General features: G+C 32.9%; 2 protein-coding genes across 2 annotated transcripts; one reads left to right on the forward strand and one right to left on the reverse strand.

Annotated features, from left to right (window-relative positions):
- The first annotated feature begins 1,098 nt into the window (after positions 1-1,098).
- On the forward strand, positions 1,099-1,907 carry LOC112009215 (heavy metal-associated isoprenylated plant protein 19). Its single transcript, XM_024041558.2, has 3 exons — positions 1,099-1,283; positions 1,392-1,473; positions 1,564-1,907. Exons 1-3 carry the CDS (start codon positions 1,209-1,211, stop codon positions 1,827-1,829), a joined length of 423 nt encoding a protein of 140 aa, XP_023897326.2. The 5' UTR covers positions 1,099-1,208; the 3' UTR covers positions 1,830-1,907.
- Positions 1,908-14,473: 12,566 nt separating this feature from the next.
- LOC112009233 (probable 1-deoxy-D-xylulose-5-phosphate synthase, chloroplastic) lies at positions 14,474-15,485 on the reverse strand. The gene is made up of 3 exons (XM_065775395.1): positions 15,356-15,485; positions 14,973-15,257; positions 14,474-14,844 (listed from the first exon to the last, which is right to left on the reverse strand). The coding sequence occupies exons 1-3, from the start codon at positions 15,464-15,466 to the stop codon at positions 14,695-14,697; spliced, it is 546 nt and encodes a 181-aa protein (XP_065631467.1). The 5' UTR covers positions 15,467-15,485; the 3' UTR covers positions 14,474-14,694.
- Positions 15,486-16,754: the final 1,269 nt, after the last annotated feature.

A 16,754-nucleotide genomic window follows, 5' to 3' on the forward strand; every position in this document is an offset into this window, starting at 1 on the left:
GGCTACCACAACCGAACAGTTTTATTGATGCAATGGAGGCTGCTTTAAACAACTTGAATTCTGCAGATTTTGATACTCTTTGTATTGCTTGTTGGATGATTTGAAACTGCAAAAACAAGCTGATATTTGAGAATAAACCTCCTTCATCAAAGGATTTATGGGCTCGAGCTGAACTTTACAGGTTGGAATTCATGGAAGTGCAACAAAAACCAAACCGGCTTGCTGAAGTGCAGAATATGAAATGGCAGCCCCCAATTTATGATTCAATCCGTAAACTCAATCTAGCAATTTCCCATTCGAAGAAGAACACTTCTATTGGTTTTGGTTTTCTTATAAGGAACAATAAGGGTGAAGTGTTAGCGGTATCAGGTCATCGTCTGCAGAAGAATTTAAACCCCCTATGTACAGAAGCTACAGTGATGAGATTGGCTCTTTTGTTTTGTCAAAATACCAGTTTCTATAAGATGATGGTGGAATGTAACTTTGCGGAACTTGTAAATCTTTTGAATTCAGATAGAATCCGCTGTTTAGAAGCTGCCTGGATTATTGAAGACATTGGTTTAATTAGAGATAGTTTTTCTTTTATTTCTTTTCATAGTATACCTTTGCGATGTAATCGTGCTGCATTAGCATTAGCTAGTGCTGCAAAAGAGAATGAGGAGGCCATTGTTTGGTTAGAAGAATGCCCCTATTTCCTCTTCTCCATTGTACAAAGTGATTTAATTGAATAAAGTCTACTATCGTTTTCTCTCAAAAAAAAAATCACATCAAATAATTGTTATAAAAAATTTAAAAAAAATCACATCAAATAGTTGTGAAAATAAGTGTGGAACGGGTTATGGTCTTAGAATTTTGAGAAGTATTATGTCTATAAAATTTTCACAACAGTTTTATAACAAATCATAAATGGTAAGTTACTACTGATCTCAATTTAAACCCACTAATAAAATTACTTATTTATCCAGCAATAACTCCTAATAACAACCTGTCACGTAAAATTTTTTGTAAAAATATTGTGAACATCATAGCATTTCTCGACAATTTTTCATCCCAAAAAAAAAAAAAAACCTGTTTATTTTCCGACCCAACATTATCGGCACCCTTGTGAATGATTCGCTTCTCTATAACGGTATAACTGCCCAAAAATCACTAAATTCCTAAATTACCCTTATCGTTTAAAGCGTTCTCTTTGAACTTTTCCAATTACCATGCATTGGTTTTCTTCTCTATTTCTAACAGTTCCGATGGGAAAGAAAAAGAAAAAGGACGAAGTACCCGATAAGGTTTCTTAAATTATATTTATCATAATATCACCTTTTTTTTTTTTGGAATTTCTATTAAGAATCTTAGTGACAGAAATACATTTTCTTAATTATTTTTCAATGTTTTAGGTTGTTGTTGTAGAATTCAAAGTGTCAATGTATTGTAATGCATGTGAAAGAACCGTTGCCAAAGCCATCTCCAAATGTAAAGGTACTCTTTTCTTTTAAAACCCATAATTTTTTTTGTTTTGTTTATGGTATTATATTTATTTGTGTGTTTGTTAATATTATATTTTGTAAGGGGTGGAGAAATTTACGACAGACATGAAGAAACACAGGGTTGTGGTGACGGGTCGGATTGATCCACAAAAGGTTTTGAAGAAATTAAAGAAGAAAACAGGGAAGAAAGTAGAGATTATAGTTAAGAAGGAAGATGCATCAAAAGAATCTAATGAGGGTGTTTCAAAACTTGATTCTAATCCACCAATTTTGTTTGATTGTTGCAAAGATGATGAATGGTTAATGATGTTTAGCGATGAGAACCCAAATGCATGTTCCATCATGTAGATCAGATATACATGTTTATTACAGGTGTACTGTTTTTTTTATATAGTATCACTTAATATACAATTTAAATATTTTTTTTATTCATTTTCTCATTAGAGTAATGTGAAAATAATGAACCAAAGATTTGATTTGTCTAGAATTTTTCCAGGAAATGTCCTCTCTTTTTGCATTGCTTTCCACTTAATTTTGTTTTCTCTGTTGTGCACCTTATTCCATTTCTTTTTAGAATTATTCCATTAAAAAGGGTTATTTTTAATAAATGGCATTCCATGACTGTAATTAAAAAAAAAAAGAAACAATATCCTGAAATTGTATATTAAGTATTTTATTATATTTTAAGGAGGGGATTTGATTCGAACCAAGTTCTCCTCCAATAAAAAATTAGGTTATACCATAGAATTAGGAAAAAATTCTATATGCTTAATTTATAAAGTGAATTATGCCACATGTTATATTAGACAAAATAGGCCATATGCAGTATGTGAAGTGGACAATAATTTTTTTTTCTTTTTTTTTAATTTAATAGTCATAGTGGAGGTTGATATTTGAAAACTGGATATCTTAATTATAAACATAGAGAGTGTCAACTAGTTAAGTTACAAAGTTTTTAACAATCAATTCTTCAATCATACATTCCAATAAAAAATGCTAAAATAACTTCCAATTTTAAAATACTTATAAATTGTAATACACAGAAAATTCACTATATTTGCAAGACACCAGGCATAATTTATAATTTTTTTAAAATAAAAATGGAAAGTTTTCATAAAATCACTCAAAAAAATTTCTTGTAGCATATTTACTTGAACTCATTTTTTTGTGAGCATCTTGTCATATCCGCATCAACACTTTACTGATGTCAAATGCTAAGTAAACCACAAATCATCATTAGGCTTCTTTTGGTTATGGAAAAGTAAGGCAAGGAAAAGTCAATAATATCTTACTTATGCTTTTTTCCAACCAAAAAAAGATAAATAAAAACATAGCTCAAATCGTTAAGGTCACTTTACCAAAGAGTTCATCTCATCCTCTAATTTGGAAAAAATTAAGATAGACTAAGCTACAGCTAGCACTCAAGTAAGAGTTTCTTAAAAAATTTATCAAATTTCACCAAATAACTTAGCATATGCTCCACTTGGTAGTCACAAATCCAAAATTACAATTGAGAAGTTAACAAGTTAAACCTCATATTCAAGCAGCACAAGCAAAAACACTAAGAACAAAGCATAATTACAAAAAGAAATGCAGAGTCCCTAAAACATCAAAACTAGTCAAAGGTAATAGATCTAATTTGCAAAGAATCAATCAAATACCTTGAATCGGAGAGAGCCTCCAGAACCCTACCATTGAAAACAAAGCTAGGGTCTCTCTCTCTCTATATATTTAGATTTTCAGCTCCAACCAAACCATTTATACGTTTTGGTTTGCTAGATTTAAAATTTATTATTTATTCTAATTATTTTGATTATATATTAAAATTTTATTTTCATATAGTAAAATTTACACACCATACACCAAATGATTGATTATATGTATGTGTTACATATTATGATTTTTTTTTTTTTTAATCATGTAACTTGTCAAAATTGTTTAATTTACTTATTATTAATATAATTTCTATTTATTTATATATAATTTTAGGGTAAATTACATATTTTGTCTCTATCCTATACATCATATTTCAATTTGATTACTAACTTTTTAATTGTGTCAATTTGGTCCCTAACCTTTTATAACGTGTCAATATAGTCATTGCCGTTATCTTTTGGATAAAAATTGACGATATGACTAATAGCCAAAATAAAAAATTAGCTTCCATTGATGTGACAATAAACTAAAATTTTATTTTCGGCGTTTGCTATGTCAACAATTTTCATCCAAAATATAACAGCAATGACTAAATTGACATGATACTTAAATGTTATAGACCAAATTGTCACAATTGAAAGATTAGATACCAAATTGAAATATGGTGTAAAGGATAGGGACCAAAAATGTAGTTTACCCCAATTAATTTTTAATTAAACTATGCATTACATTGGAAATTGCAACTTAGGACTTTATTTTTTTTATTTTTTATTTTTGGAAATGTTAACTGATGCCCTAAGGGCATTCATTAGTGGACCATTTTAGGAAAAATTTTATGGAAAAAAAAAACAATTAATATGTTGACTTCTTACCTTTTTCTCCAAAAAAAAAAATTAATGTTTTGACAATTTTTTTCAATTTTCCATAAAAATTGTATAAAAACTTTTCTAAAAATGGTTTATTAACAATTGTCTTAATGATACCCATTAACATAACCATTTATATATATATATATATATATATATATATATATGGATTGGTGCTACTGTTTCCCCACTAATAAATGCTGGTGGATAGTGGCGGTGGAGTTGAATAAATAAGAAAGAGAATGTGTTTTTATTAAGTGCTGAAGAAAGAGTGTGTGGTCTGAAAGTAGCGGAAGTGTAAGACACTGCTTCAAACACCGAATTCTGGTCTGCCAAATCCTAACTGGTATAAACTTTTGTAAATTTTGCTCCTATATATGGGAAAAATTGTAGGACCAGCGCCATTTCAAGGACCTCTATGGCTGGCCAATTCTCATTGGACCACGTCACCAAAAATCACAAACAGATAGATTGAAAGATATGAAAGGTGGGCGTGGGGGAGATTGTAAATAGCAATGTTTCCGAGACAATAATTTTTGTAATATTTTTTATTATAGTTGAATCGACAAAATTTTAATAATTATTATTTTTATTTATAGTTAGTATGGTTTGGATCACTGTCTGCGTTTGATACGTTTCAGCCGTTTTTTTTTTTTTCACAACTAGCCCTATTGCATTGTTCATGGGACACGAACAGTTCAAATAAACAAATGCACAATATTTTCATTAATGAACAGTAATTGAGAAATTTTTTTTTTTTTAATTTTCAGCAAAATAAGTATTATTCAAACGCATCCTTAATATCATTTTTCAGTTATTATAAAAAAAAAATGTAAAATTTTTGTCTTTATATGTATACGTTTGAAAAATGATTATTTTTTGTTTCATATTACTTTCCTTTTAATTTTTATTTTAAATTATTTAACTTTTAAATTTTTAAAGATAAACTATTTTTTTAACTTTTTGTTTCGAGGAAATAAATTATCAACAATAAATTATTCTCGAATATAGTACATGTAACTTGTAAGTCTTGCATTACTTTATTTGATGAGATAGTCTACTCCTTTAAATAATGGTAGATTTGACTAGCATGTGTATTGTTATTAAAGTGCCTAACAAAATGGACATTGGCATTGCATGAGAGTTTGTGCTTCTTCTTTTTTTAATGCTATAGAATTTTTTTTTTTTTAGGGGAAACATAATTCATTTAATTAAGAAAAATTGATAATATCAATTTAGACAATAGAAAGAAAAATTGGTAAAAAATTCTCCATTCATATAACAAAATTCAAAATACATAAAACATGTCGAGTTAAGTTATGAGCAACGTTATTATCTTCTCTCTTTACATGAGAGTAACGTAATTTAGTAATGATGATGCTAAAAATCATTAGTGAGTTACATGGTCCTCACGTGCTTTAGACAAAACCTATAAAACAGAAACAAAGAAGGCTTTAGAAAAAGTACCAGTGTGGTACCGGCCAAATACCCTCCGAATTTTAAATTCGAGAGAATTTCTACAATTCTAGAGCGTCAGAGCTGAGAAAATTACGCATCCCTTGATTTGTGAGGGCTTTTGGGTTTTTATAGTAATGTAGAGCTGACTTTCGTTTCTTGATAAAGAAGGCATTTCCTTGTAGAGAAGATTGTCATGAATACTCGTGTTTTACGAAATCCTTTCCTTGTAGAGATTCCTTTTGAAAGTTCAAATAGCATTGAAAACACTATGAACGTTTAGACCCCCAAAATACAAATTATCAATTTAAGCTTTTTATCGAACAATGTATGTGCGGAAAATTATTATAAACTTATACCAGAATTGATAAACAATCTAAACCAAATAAAATCACATCCACAACAGAAATTAAATAGCAAAGATTAAGGGAAGAGAGATGCAAATACAAGGACAACACAGCAATGTGTTATCGAAGAGGAAACCGAAGCCCTCGGCATAAAACCTCTTCGTCGGCCTCCAAGCAATCAATAATCCACTAGAAAATAAAGTTGAGATACATGAACAGTAATAGACCCTCTAAGCCTAATCTACCAAGGTACCTAAGCCCTCCAAGCTTCTTACTCCAACGAGGTTACACCGAACCTTTGTCTTTTCTAGCTTACCGAATTTCGCTGTAATCCATAGCATCAACCAATAACCATTGTTCCCTTCTTAACTACTTCCCAAAGCACTAAATAGTCTTCTCACATATATGGGTATGATGAGAAAATGATTTGGGTAAGAACCTCTCAAGGATGTAACAATGGAGAGGATGAGAGTAGAGGAATTTGAAGAGTCTCTATGTGAAGATTGTGGATGAATCAATCTTGTTTTTCTCTAGGGTTTCTCTCTCAAAATTCTCCCTGAAAGCTCTCTACATTTCATGGGTTTAAGGGATATTTATACTTGGATGAGAAGGGAATGTGAAAAGTCAATTTTTCCCAAACAGGGTGGTCTGGCGGCTTGGCCTCGCGACTTGACTGAGTCGCAAGTTCAAGCCGCGAGATAACAAAACGGCCAAGCTGAAATTTTTGTCCTGTAGTGCTCCAGTTGGCGCAACTGTTCATCTTCTCACACGCTTCACTCATGTGTTACATTTGGCGACTTGCTAGTCGTAAGTCACCCGCGAATTCCAGCCGCGAATCTCTGCATCTTGCACAATCTTAAGCATTTCTTTACACTTTTTCACTCACTACCCTTACATGATTTCCACCTAAATACAGGGTTACTAATTGCTAAAATACAAGCAAATTTGGCACGAAATAAAGCCAATACAATGATTGATTAAATTCAACCTTACACCTCTGATTAGGGTTAGGCATAGAATACAAGATATTTCCATGTATAGACATTCACTAGGACCGTCTATTTACTTGACTTGTCAGTCTTATGGTCTGTCGTTGCTTTGCTTCCCATGAATGTGAGGCAAATGAGCCTCGTCGTTGTCCACCTAGTAGCTATCGTCGGCCTATCAAAGGTCCCCCGTCACCTTAAAGCTGATGACCATAAAAATAAAATAAAATAAAATAAAAAAACCTCGTCAACCTTGCATGTTGAAAACCTCCCCATCAACTGCCTCCTACTTAATCACTCCGTCGGTTCCAACTGACGGGTCATGAAGTATAATCATTAACTACAATCTTTTTATATTATAATTTATCTTTTTGAAAGAGGTGTCATTAATTGTTCTTGAGCANTATGTATATATATAGAAAACAAGACATTCTGTGACGGGGCTTAAGTGACGAATGCAGTTTTGTCACCTTATGTCTTTGGCGATGAAATAAAGACATATTGTGACGAAAGATTTCGTCACCATAGCCCACTTTTGTTGTAGCAACATAATGTTGGACTTGAAACTTCCCTCGTACTTTCCAATGGAGAGAGATGGAGAGTGCCATAGAGACCAACTCATAACCTTTTTTAAAAACAATCCATAACCATTAGTATTAAGTAATTAAGAGGATTTATGAAATTTAGGGTTTAATTATTGCTTAGACCAAAAACTAATTAGTACCTCCGATAATAAAAAGTAATCATCATAAGCGGACACCATAAATTAAAATTATCTCAAAAATAAAATTAAGAGGCGTATAATGAAATTTGTTCATAGCACGTGGTTACATGGCTGCAATAATTTATTTTGGAGAGGAGGCAGTGATAATTTCAAGGGCATATAATAAGGAGTAAATGAAATCACGTGAAAATGAAATCACGTGATCACATTTCAAATTTCAAATTTGTCTGAAAATTTTGAGGAGCTTTCCACGTTTGGAAATCGAGTTTCAGCGATCCTTATTGGTCTCTCTTTCTGTCACTCGAAAATCGAAATGGTGTTTCAACTAACATAAATTTGGGATTTTCGTATAAGACGCAATTGCGATGGATAATGTTCAATCTCCAAAACAGTGAGACTCAGTACTCACAAGAGGCCATATCTTTATTTTTTTGGCTTAATGTGGTAGCAAATCAATTGCTTGTGTTTGCCAACAAGATCTTCTTGCAAAATAGTTTTGGATTTTTGCTCCTTTTCTATTGACAATGTCAGTACTACTGGTATGAAGATTCTTCCACCTCATGAATTCCCTCAAGAAGCTAGAAACTTTGATAGACAAAAGATGCTACTATTTGTCTCTTCTTTTTTTTTTTTTTTTTTTTGGCAAAAATACAAAACTAACATTCTAACTTTCACTTTTTTTTTTTTTTCAATCCTCTAATTTCAATTTTGTTAATTCAGTCCTCTAACTTTCAATTTTTGTCAATTCAAGGTTTCGTTAAAAATCTGTTAGTGTTGCCGTTACCCACACCAAAATGACGTCGTTTTTCATGTGATTTTTTTTATTTCGAAAAAAAAAAAAAAAAAAAAAAAAGGATTCCATCCCTAACTTTGAGAGAGAGAGAGAGACTAAGTTCACCAGCGACCGATCATGTGGGTTCTGACATTTTGAAATTCCTGAACTTCTAAGGTTCTGGATCAGCCGAGTTCGATTCTGGCGACGCTCCCGCTAGGGTTTTGAATTTCCCATCTCCTGAATCGGGCGGGTCAGAGAGCAGCAGTGGTAGGTCGGTTTCATTGCAGGGATCAAGGAACAGGCCACGGTCTCCGAATGTGATTGTTGTTGATCAAATGATCAAGGTGGAGGAGGAAACAGCGTTGAAGAATTGCATTTCGAAGAGGAAGAAAGAGCACGTGGAAGAAGGAATCGTTGCGGATTCGAGGACCCCCAAGTACCGAAGATCGTTGAAGAATGTGGCCGATTTGGTGAGTTTCGAGGCAACACTGGCGAACGAAGATGAGGAGAAGAGGAAGGCGAGGCTTATTTTGTTTTGTTTTGATTCAGGGGTCGTCATTTTGATTCAACGAGGTGGTTTTTTTTTTTTTTTAATTCCGAATTTAAAATTTAAAAAAAAAAAAAACACACAGCAAAACGACGTCGTTTTGGTTTGGGTAACGGCAGCACTAACAGATTTATAACGGAGCCTTAAATTGACAAAAATTAAAAGTTAGAGGACCGAATTGACAAAACTAAAAGTTAGAGGACTAAAATGAAAAAAAAAAAAAAAAAAAGTTAAAGGGTCAGTTTTGCATTTTTGTCTTTTCTTTTTTTTGAGAAAGATCTCATATTTTAATTTATAGAGTTGTTTCAACAAATTTTTTTCATTCAACCAAAAAAAAAACTTGAACATGTGAATACATTATACAACTATCAATAATATTAAAGAATATAAATAAATGATGTAAAAAAAAAGATATAAATAAATTAAAAATAGCATCTTTTCATTTCATAATTATTGATGTACTAATACATTATAATTGGAATAACGTCAATTCACATGGGTCTAATCCTAAAACAATTTTTATTAGCATTAGATAATCACAAATTCAAAATATATCATAATTATCATGAAAAAAAAAATCACAATTTATTATATCTTTAATGTAAAAACGATTGTAAAGAATTTTGTGTCCTAACTCCTCCAAGACCCTAATTCTAGAATAAATTCAACTCTCTATCTCATAATTAAGGCTGATATGTGAGTGATGATGATAGATATATCATAATCAAGGCTAATATGATATATTAGCCCTTTTTTTTTATATATGCGAGTGATGATGGTAGATATATCATAATAAAGGCTAATATGATATATTAGCCTCCCTCTTTTTCTTTTCTTTTTTTTTAATACCTATATAATAGCCTTGATCATGATATATCTATCATCATCTCCCACTATTTTTGTTTTTGTTTTTGTTTTTGATAAAATTATCTCCCACTCACTAATAAACACGTCGTTATTGGAATGGAAAAGGTCCACTAATTATGTGACACCTTATTTTGTTGGCACTTAGGCTTAAAGATACATGACATGACAATTGACAATGGCCATTGTTTCAACTTTCAATTTCATGGCCGTCCCTCCACTCATTTGTTGCAAACCTGCGATATACGTGTGTGTTGTGTCAATGAACGGATATATCCATGCACGAATGAAATTTGATTTGCATCTAGCCGACCTGTCTTGAAATGACCTTTCACTGTGTAAGCAATAAGCAAACACTACTCTTCTATGTCCATATTCATCTAATCCCACCCAAATAGATGGTGGGGTTGGGAGACTTCATATATTGTTGAGAATTATGAACCTTTCAAATCAAAAGTGGTTTTAAATTGAGAACATGTAATTCCATAAATTTAGCACACGCGGCAAATTTGTTAGGTAAAAAAAAAAATAGGCAATCACGCAGCCTACCACTTTAAAGTTATGATAATAAAAAATAAAAAAAATAAAAAATTGTAATCCTAAAAACCACTATTTAAATTTGGTCATATAAGGCTGCATTTGTTTCAGTGTAAAATATTTTTGGGTATAAAATATTTTCAGGTGAAAATCTTTTAGAGAAATGAAAATATTTTCAAGTTTTTTGTTGCATTTCAAAAAATACTTTGAAAAATATTTTCTAGTGTTTGGTTGTATTCTTGAAAATACTATAAAAAAAACATATTTTTTACTTGTTGCTCACATTTTTTCACATTTTCTCAGCTTCCAAACAAATATATAATATTATTTCTCAATAGATAAACACAAAAGAAACAAAACCCAACAAAAAAATTCATCATATCCGGTCAAATTGAGAGATGAAGGAAGAGAGAGAGAGGCGACTAGGTTCGATCTCGGCGTGGCGGAGGCAAGATCGCACGGTGGGTCGCTTGTCTTGCGGTGGTTTGCTCGATATGGGTAGAGAGAAAAAGGGTAGATCAGTGACAAATTAAGGGAGAAAGAGTGATAGATTGAGGGAAAGAGAGATAGATCGACAGTCGAGAACGATGGTGGTCGAGAACGAGAATGATGGCAAGAACAGCTGCGCCGATAAGCTTTAGGTCGAGAACAAGATCGGTTTTGGGTGGATCAGTCTTGGGTGGTGACGATCTAGTCAGTGCTAGGGTGTGACGATCTCGCCGGTGCCGGGGTGTGACTCGCTGGTGCTTAGATGTGCAATCGAAGCTCTTGTCGGTGCTTGGATGTGCGATCGGAGCTCTCGCCTTTGCTTGGATGTGTAATCAGAGCTCTTGATGTTTCTCTCTCTCTCTTCTATTTTCCTGGGGTGAAAATCAATTGAAGGTAAAATTCAAGTGTAAAATATTTTACAGCGTTTTGGGGCATGATTTACAGTCAACGGAAATCATTTTCTGTTTGACTGAATTTTCCGGGACAACCCAAACACGCCCAGTGGTGTAAAATATTTTCCGAAAACTTTTTACTGCCGAAACAAACGCACCCTAAGTGTATGTTTCAATGTGATTTTTTGCTAAAAGCTTTTCTTTTTAATTAAAAAATAATAATCAAAATGCTTATTTGTTTATTAGCTTAAAGTTGGTTAAAGAATAATTTTATGTCTACAAACAATGAAAGTTTAAAAATTGTATAATAAACAAATAAGCTAAAAACTTAAAAGAAAATGTTATTACCAAATAGACACTTATACAGGAATGTCAAGCTTCCATCTATAAAAATAAATAAATAAAAAGGCAACAACAACAACCAGCCCCATAAAGCAGTCTTCACATATGGGATCCACACATTTGTGGATCTCCCATGCTATGAGAAGATGGTCTTATGAAACCAACGGTCTTATGAAACCGCCCCATGGAACACCTCCTTGCAAGTAATGCATTATAAAGTTTCCATTGATCATATAGTACCTCTTTACTCGTTGTTGGTTAAGGATCCCAACTCTCCCAGAATCATGTATAAGACTGTTGCCAATCTCTAAGCAGCAGAGGTATATGACAGTTGCAAAACACCCCAACAGAACTAGTGCACAGAATGCACAAGCTCAAAGACTTAGCTAACTGTTTGACAAAGATTTCAAATGATTATTTTCATGTCTTGTTTGTCTAGAGCCTATAAGAGAAAATATACGCCTGTTATATTTGGTGAATACTTTTAAACTTTCTCTTTGTTTCACTCCAAGACTCTGGCTCTAAATAGAAACCAAATCTTATTAATGCAGTAAGAAAGAATACAAGAAAATAATACATCAACTATACTCTGTTGCATGTATACAAGAGTAGAGCTCTGTAACTAACTAAGAAACTGAATCCTAACTAACTACCAGTTGCACAGTAGAAATGATTTTGTTAGTTTTTAGATCCCTGTAAACTAGATTGTTTAACCTAGTTATTTAGTCAAATAATTACTTAGATAAAAAAAATCAATTCTAGATTAACACAATAAAATCATATCATGTAAATAACGTGGAAATATAAAGAACACAACGATATGATAACCCAGAAAAATAAAACTGGTAAAAAAATTGAGGAGAATTTAACCTAGCTATCCTCAAAGTAAAACAGATCCACTATAAAAGAATTAAAGTTTGTATAATAGAACTTAGACCACTAACATTCTATTGCTACCTCAAGTAAAAAACTTACTACTAAAACCACATGATAGCTCCGAGTCCACGGACTACTTCTTTCCTTGGCCTTTGCAACACAAACACCCACACTTGTGATAAAAAGAACACAAACTCTCCTGTTTGTGACTCCAAAACCACCCTTGAAGATTTAGATCATCAATACCTTTGATGACTAGAGAATGCAGCAACTTCTACAACATTGGATCTTGAGATTGTTCAAGGAATAACACCAATAGAAGATATGAGAGAGTTTTTTGATACAAAACCCTAGATACAAAGAAAGCACACTCTTCTCTCTCTAAAAAGTCTTATAAAAACGTGCTTAGAGTTTCCATTATATACTAGTAGTGTTTTACTTGAAACCCAATACGTTTAAGTAGAGTTTAGGTTGAAATAGAATTCTACAGATACGTATTTCGATCAGTCGAGCCTATCTTTCGATCGATTGAACTAGGCAGTTTTTGAAATCTTCTTTCTGCAACTTATATATTCTTGAATCTTGACTTGTATCACCTTGAACATTATCTAATAATACGTAGTGACTCTAGAATCTATATCTAAACAAGTTTGTGTTCATGATTTGCCAATTGTTCTAAACTTTTAGAACCTAACAGATTTTACGCTACAGTTATGGCTAATTACAAATGGAATTAAAGCTTGATTAACATGTGCACAGATCCCATTGGCTCAATTAAGTTGATTACGGTTATCGTGGGATTGCTAAATCAAAACAACTTCGTGTTGGAACTTTGGGGGCATCTGCCGGTCATATAAGTAGCTTAAGCGACATTTACCTTGAATGTGAATGTATGGCAAGCAAATATTTGCAATCCACAATTATGAAGCAGTATTTATCAAAGACTTTACTCTTTCAAAATTGACATGATTTTTACTATAGAACACATAACCAAGGTTTTGAAACACGAACCGTTCATTGAACCGTAAAAGAGAGAGATTCAAGGTTTTTGAGGTCGAATCGAGGTTGAACTGAAGTCGAACTATGATGACGTCATAATTAATTTAATAATTATTTAAATTATAAATAATTATATTTGGTAAAAAACTTAAAAATAATTTAATTGTTAAGCTCATAAATTGTAGAAAAAATGGAAAAAAAAAAATATATATATATATATATAATACATAGAAGTCTTAAATGATAATACATTGGGGTACGTGTTTACTGTTCAGTGTTTGGTAGAAATATATTTAAAAAGTAGTGAAAGTTATTGGTGATAAGACCAAAGGAATCAAAATTAACTGGTAACGTGTCTTTCTAAAATTTTCACATGTTCCAAGTAGTTTTTGTCAGTTATTTTACACTACACACGTTAACCTTACCTGAGTTAACTTCTCACTTCAAATTTTTTAAAATTTTCAGCTCTCTTCCCGTCAGTTCTATCTCTCTCTCTTCCATCAGTAACCACTTATTTTTAGATATTTCTCAGGCTCTCTCTCAGGTGAGGCATTCAGCTTTGTTTCGCTGACCCAATGAAAATTGGTACTGTTGTTCACTGCTAGTCACCGTCGTCATCCCCGCCAAAGTGAGGCCGAGATGAACAAATCTGAGGCCGATGGGTTACTACAAGCGTTAGATCTGAGTTTAGGGTGAAAAATTGCAAAACAATCCTCATTTTTCTTATATTAGATGAAGAAAGCTTGGTTTTTGTTTCGGTCCGGTATCTAATTACCGGCCGAAATCCTTCCGATCTTTGTTCTTCTTCGTACTCTTTCATTTCTTCTAGATTTGATCATAATTTCATACTGGTGTATTGGCCAAAATTCACCCAAAAAGCTGAAACAAAAAAAAACCGTCCAAACCTCAAAAATCGGTCACAGTTCTCAAAACTGTACTGTCCGACCACGGTTCGCACGGGTCCCTGCTTTTTTCCCATAAAGCGGTTCTTAAAGCTAAAAAAATCACAAAACTGAGAGGTTCACGATTTTTCCGGTCGGACTGTACGATCCGGTCCGAGTTTCAAAACCATGCACAGAACTAGATCGCCAAACATTTTGTACCTAATTAATTAATTGACCATGCAAGAGGCTTCAATTAGCTATGTTTTACACCTTTGATGCTTTTCCAATTAGAGTACCCTGGTTGTTCATAACAAGTGGATGCTGTTATTTGATGTACTGGATTGGATAGGTCCAGTATAGATAACATTTATAAGTTGAAACTACTTTACAAAAAATGATAGAAGAAAGTTACATTACAGCTTTAATTTGTACATTGTTGGAAGGGTAAAACCAGGACCTCTTTTTAAGTTTTCTTTAAGACATGATCTCCAGTGCCTCTCTTGTTTGTCCAATTATATTGAACACTGTTGCTGCAATATGATATGGTGTAAGGCCCGCTTCAGTCAACTGATCCGCAGGTGATCCATGGTCAATGTACCGATCAGGCAGAACCAGAGGTCTCCACTGCAAAGGTGGCACAAAGTGAGTTATCATAAGCTGAGTTCACCACTAGTGTTTTCATAGAAATATCAGAGTGTTTCAGTTCAATTTCTAAAATTGCCAAAATTCTGCAACAATATTTAGATTTATACCTTTACTTCGCCATCAAGAAGGCCATCAAGGGCCAGGAACTGAGCAACATGAGACCCAAATCCCCCAATTGATCCTTCTTCAACTGTAATTAAGTACTCATGTGATTTTGCTAAGCTGCGAATAAGGGCACGATCCAATGGTTTGCAAAAGCGTGCATCTGCAACTGTGACTCTTAAGTCACGGGATTCCACTAAAGATGCTGCAGCCAAACAGCTCTGAACTGCTGTTCCATAGCCCAAAAGTGCCACTCTTTCACCCTCTATCAGCATCCTGCCTTTTCCAACCTGTAAGAAAATGACAATCCATTTCCAATTTGTTTAGAAGTACATTAAAATATTTCTTGACTATTGGGACAGATAGCAGACTCTCAGATGAAAGTTACCTCAAGGGGAATGCCTTTATTTCCAGGTGGTAGCTGAACACCAACCCCATTCCCTCTTGGGTATCGGAAACAACTGGGCCGGTCATCTATTGCAGCGGCAGTGGCAACCATGTGAAAGAGCTCTGCCTCATCAGAACGCATCCTTAATATCATTTTTCAGTTATTATAAAAAAAAAATGTAAAATTTTTGTCTTTATATGTATACGTTTGAAAAATGATTATTTTTTGTTTCATATTACTTTCCTTTTAATTTTTATTTTAAATTATTTAACTTTTAAATTTTTAAAGATAAACTATTTTTTTAACTTTTTGTTTCGAGGAAATAAATTATCAACAATAAATTATTCTCGAATATAGTACATGTAACTTGTAAGTCTTGTATTACTTTATTTGATGAGATAGTCTACTCCTTTAAATAATGGTAGATTTGACTAGCATGTGTATTGTTATTAAAGTGCCTAACAAAATGGACATTGGCATTGCATGAGAGTTTGTGCTTCTTCTTTTTTTAATGCTATAGAATTTTTTTTTTTTTAGGGGAAACATAATTCATTTAATTAAGAAAAATTGATAATATCAATTTAGACAATAGAAAGAAAAATTGGTAAAAAATTCTCCATTCATATAACAAAATTCAAAATACATAAAACATGTCGAGTTAAGTTATGAGCAACGTTATTATCTTCTCTCTTTACATGAGAGTAACGTAATTTAGTAATGATGATGCTAAAAATCATTAGTGAGTTACATGGTCCTCACGTGCTTTAGACAAAACCTATAAAACAGAAACAAAGAAGGCTTTAGAAAAAGTACCAGTGTGGTACCGGCCAAATACCCTCCGAATTTTAAATTCGAGAGAATTTCTACAATTCTAGAGCGTCAGAGCTGGGAAAATTACGCATCCCTTGATTTGTGAGGGCTTTTGGGTTTTTATAGTAATGTAGAGCTGACTTTCGTTTCTTGATAAAGAAGGCATTTCCTTGTAGAGAAGATTGTCATGAATACTCGTGTTTTACGAAATCCTTTCCTTGTAGAGATTCCTTTTGAAAGTTCAAATAGCATTGAAAACACTATGAACGTTTAGACCCCCAAAATACAAATTATCAATTTAAGCTTTTTATCGAACAATGTATGTGCGGAAAATTATTATAAACTTATACCAGAATTGATAAACAATCTAAACCAAATAAAATCACATCCACAACAGAAATTAAATAGCAAAGATTAAGGGAAGAGAGATGCAAATACAAGGACAACATAGCAATGTGTTATCGAAGAGGAAACCGAAGCCCTCGGCATAAAACCTCTTCGTCGGCCTCCAAGCAATCAATAATCCACTAGAAAATAAAGTTGAGATACATGAACAGTAATAGACCCTCTAAGCCTAATCTACCAAGGT

The sequence above is a fragment of the Quercus suber genome, unplaced genomic scaffold (assembly GCF_002906115.3).
Source record: "Quercus suber isolate HL8 unplaced genomic scaffold, Cork oak 2.0 scaffold_8, whole genome shotgun sequence".
In the NCBI taxonomy this organism is placed as follows: Eukaryota; Viridiplantae; Streptophyta; class Magnoliopsida; order Fagales; family Fagaceae; genus Quercus; species Quercus suber.

Excerpts from the sequence above, each read along its gene's own strand:
- LOC112009215 (XM_024041558.2), top strand. The coding sequence starts at position 1,209 with ATGCATTGGTTTTCTTCTCTATTTCTAACAGTTCCGATGGGAAAGAAA. Across the intron at positions 1,284-1,391 it reads AGGACGAAGTACCCGATAAG|GTTGTTGTTGTAGAATTCAA; the intron begins GTTTCTTAAATT and ends TCAATGTTTTAG. Across the intron at positions 1,474-1,563 it reads AGCCATCTCCAAATGTAAAG|GGGTGGAGAAATTTACGACA; the intron begins GTACTCTTTTCT and ends ATATTTTGTAAG.
- LOC112009233 (XM_065775395.1), bottom strand. The coding sequence starts at position 15,466 with ATGGTTGCCACTGCCGCTGCAATAGATGACCGGCCCAGTTGTTTCCGA. Across the intron at positions 15,258-15,355 it reads ATAAAGGCATTCCCCTTGAG|GTTGGAAAAGGCAGGATGCT; the intron begins GTAACTTTCATC and ends ATTTTCTTACAG. Across the intron at positions 14,845-14,972 it reads TTCTTGATGGCGAAGTAAAG|TGGAGACCTCTGGTTCTGCC; the intron begins GTATAAATCTAA and ends CCACCTTTGCAG.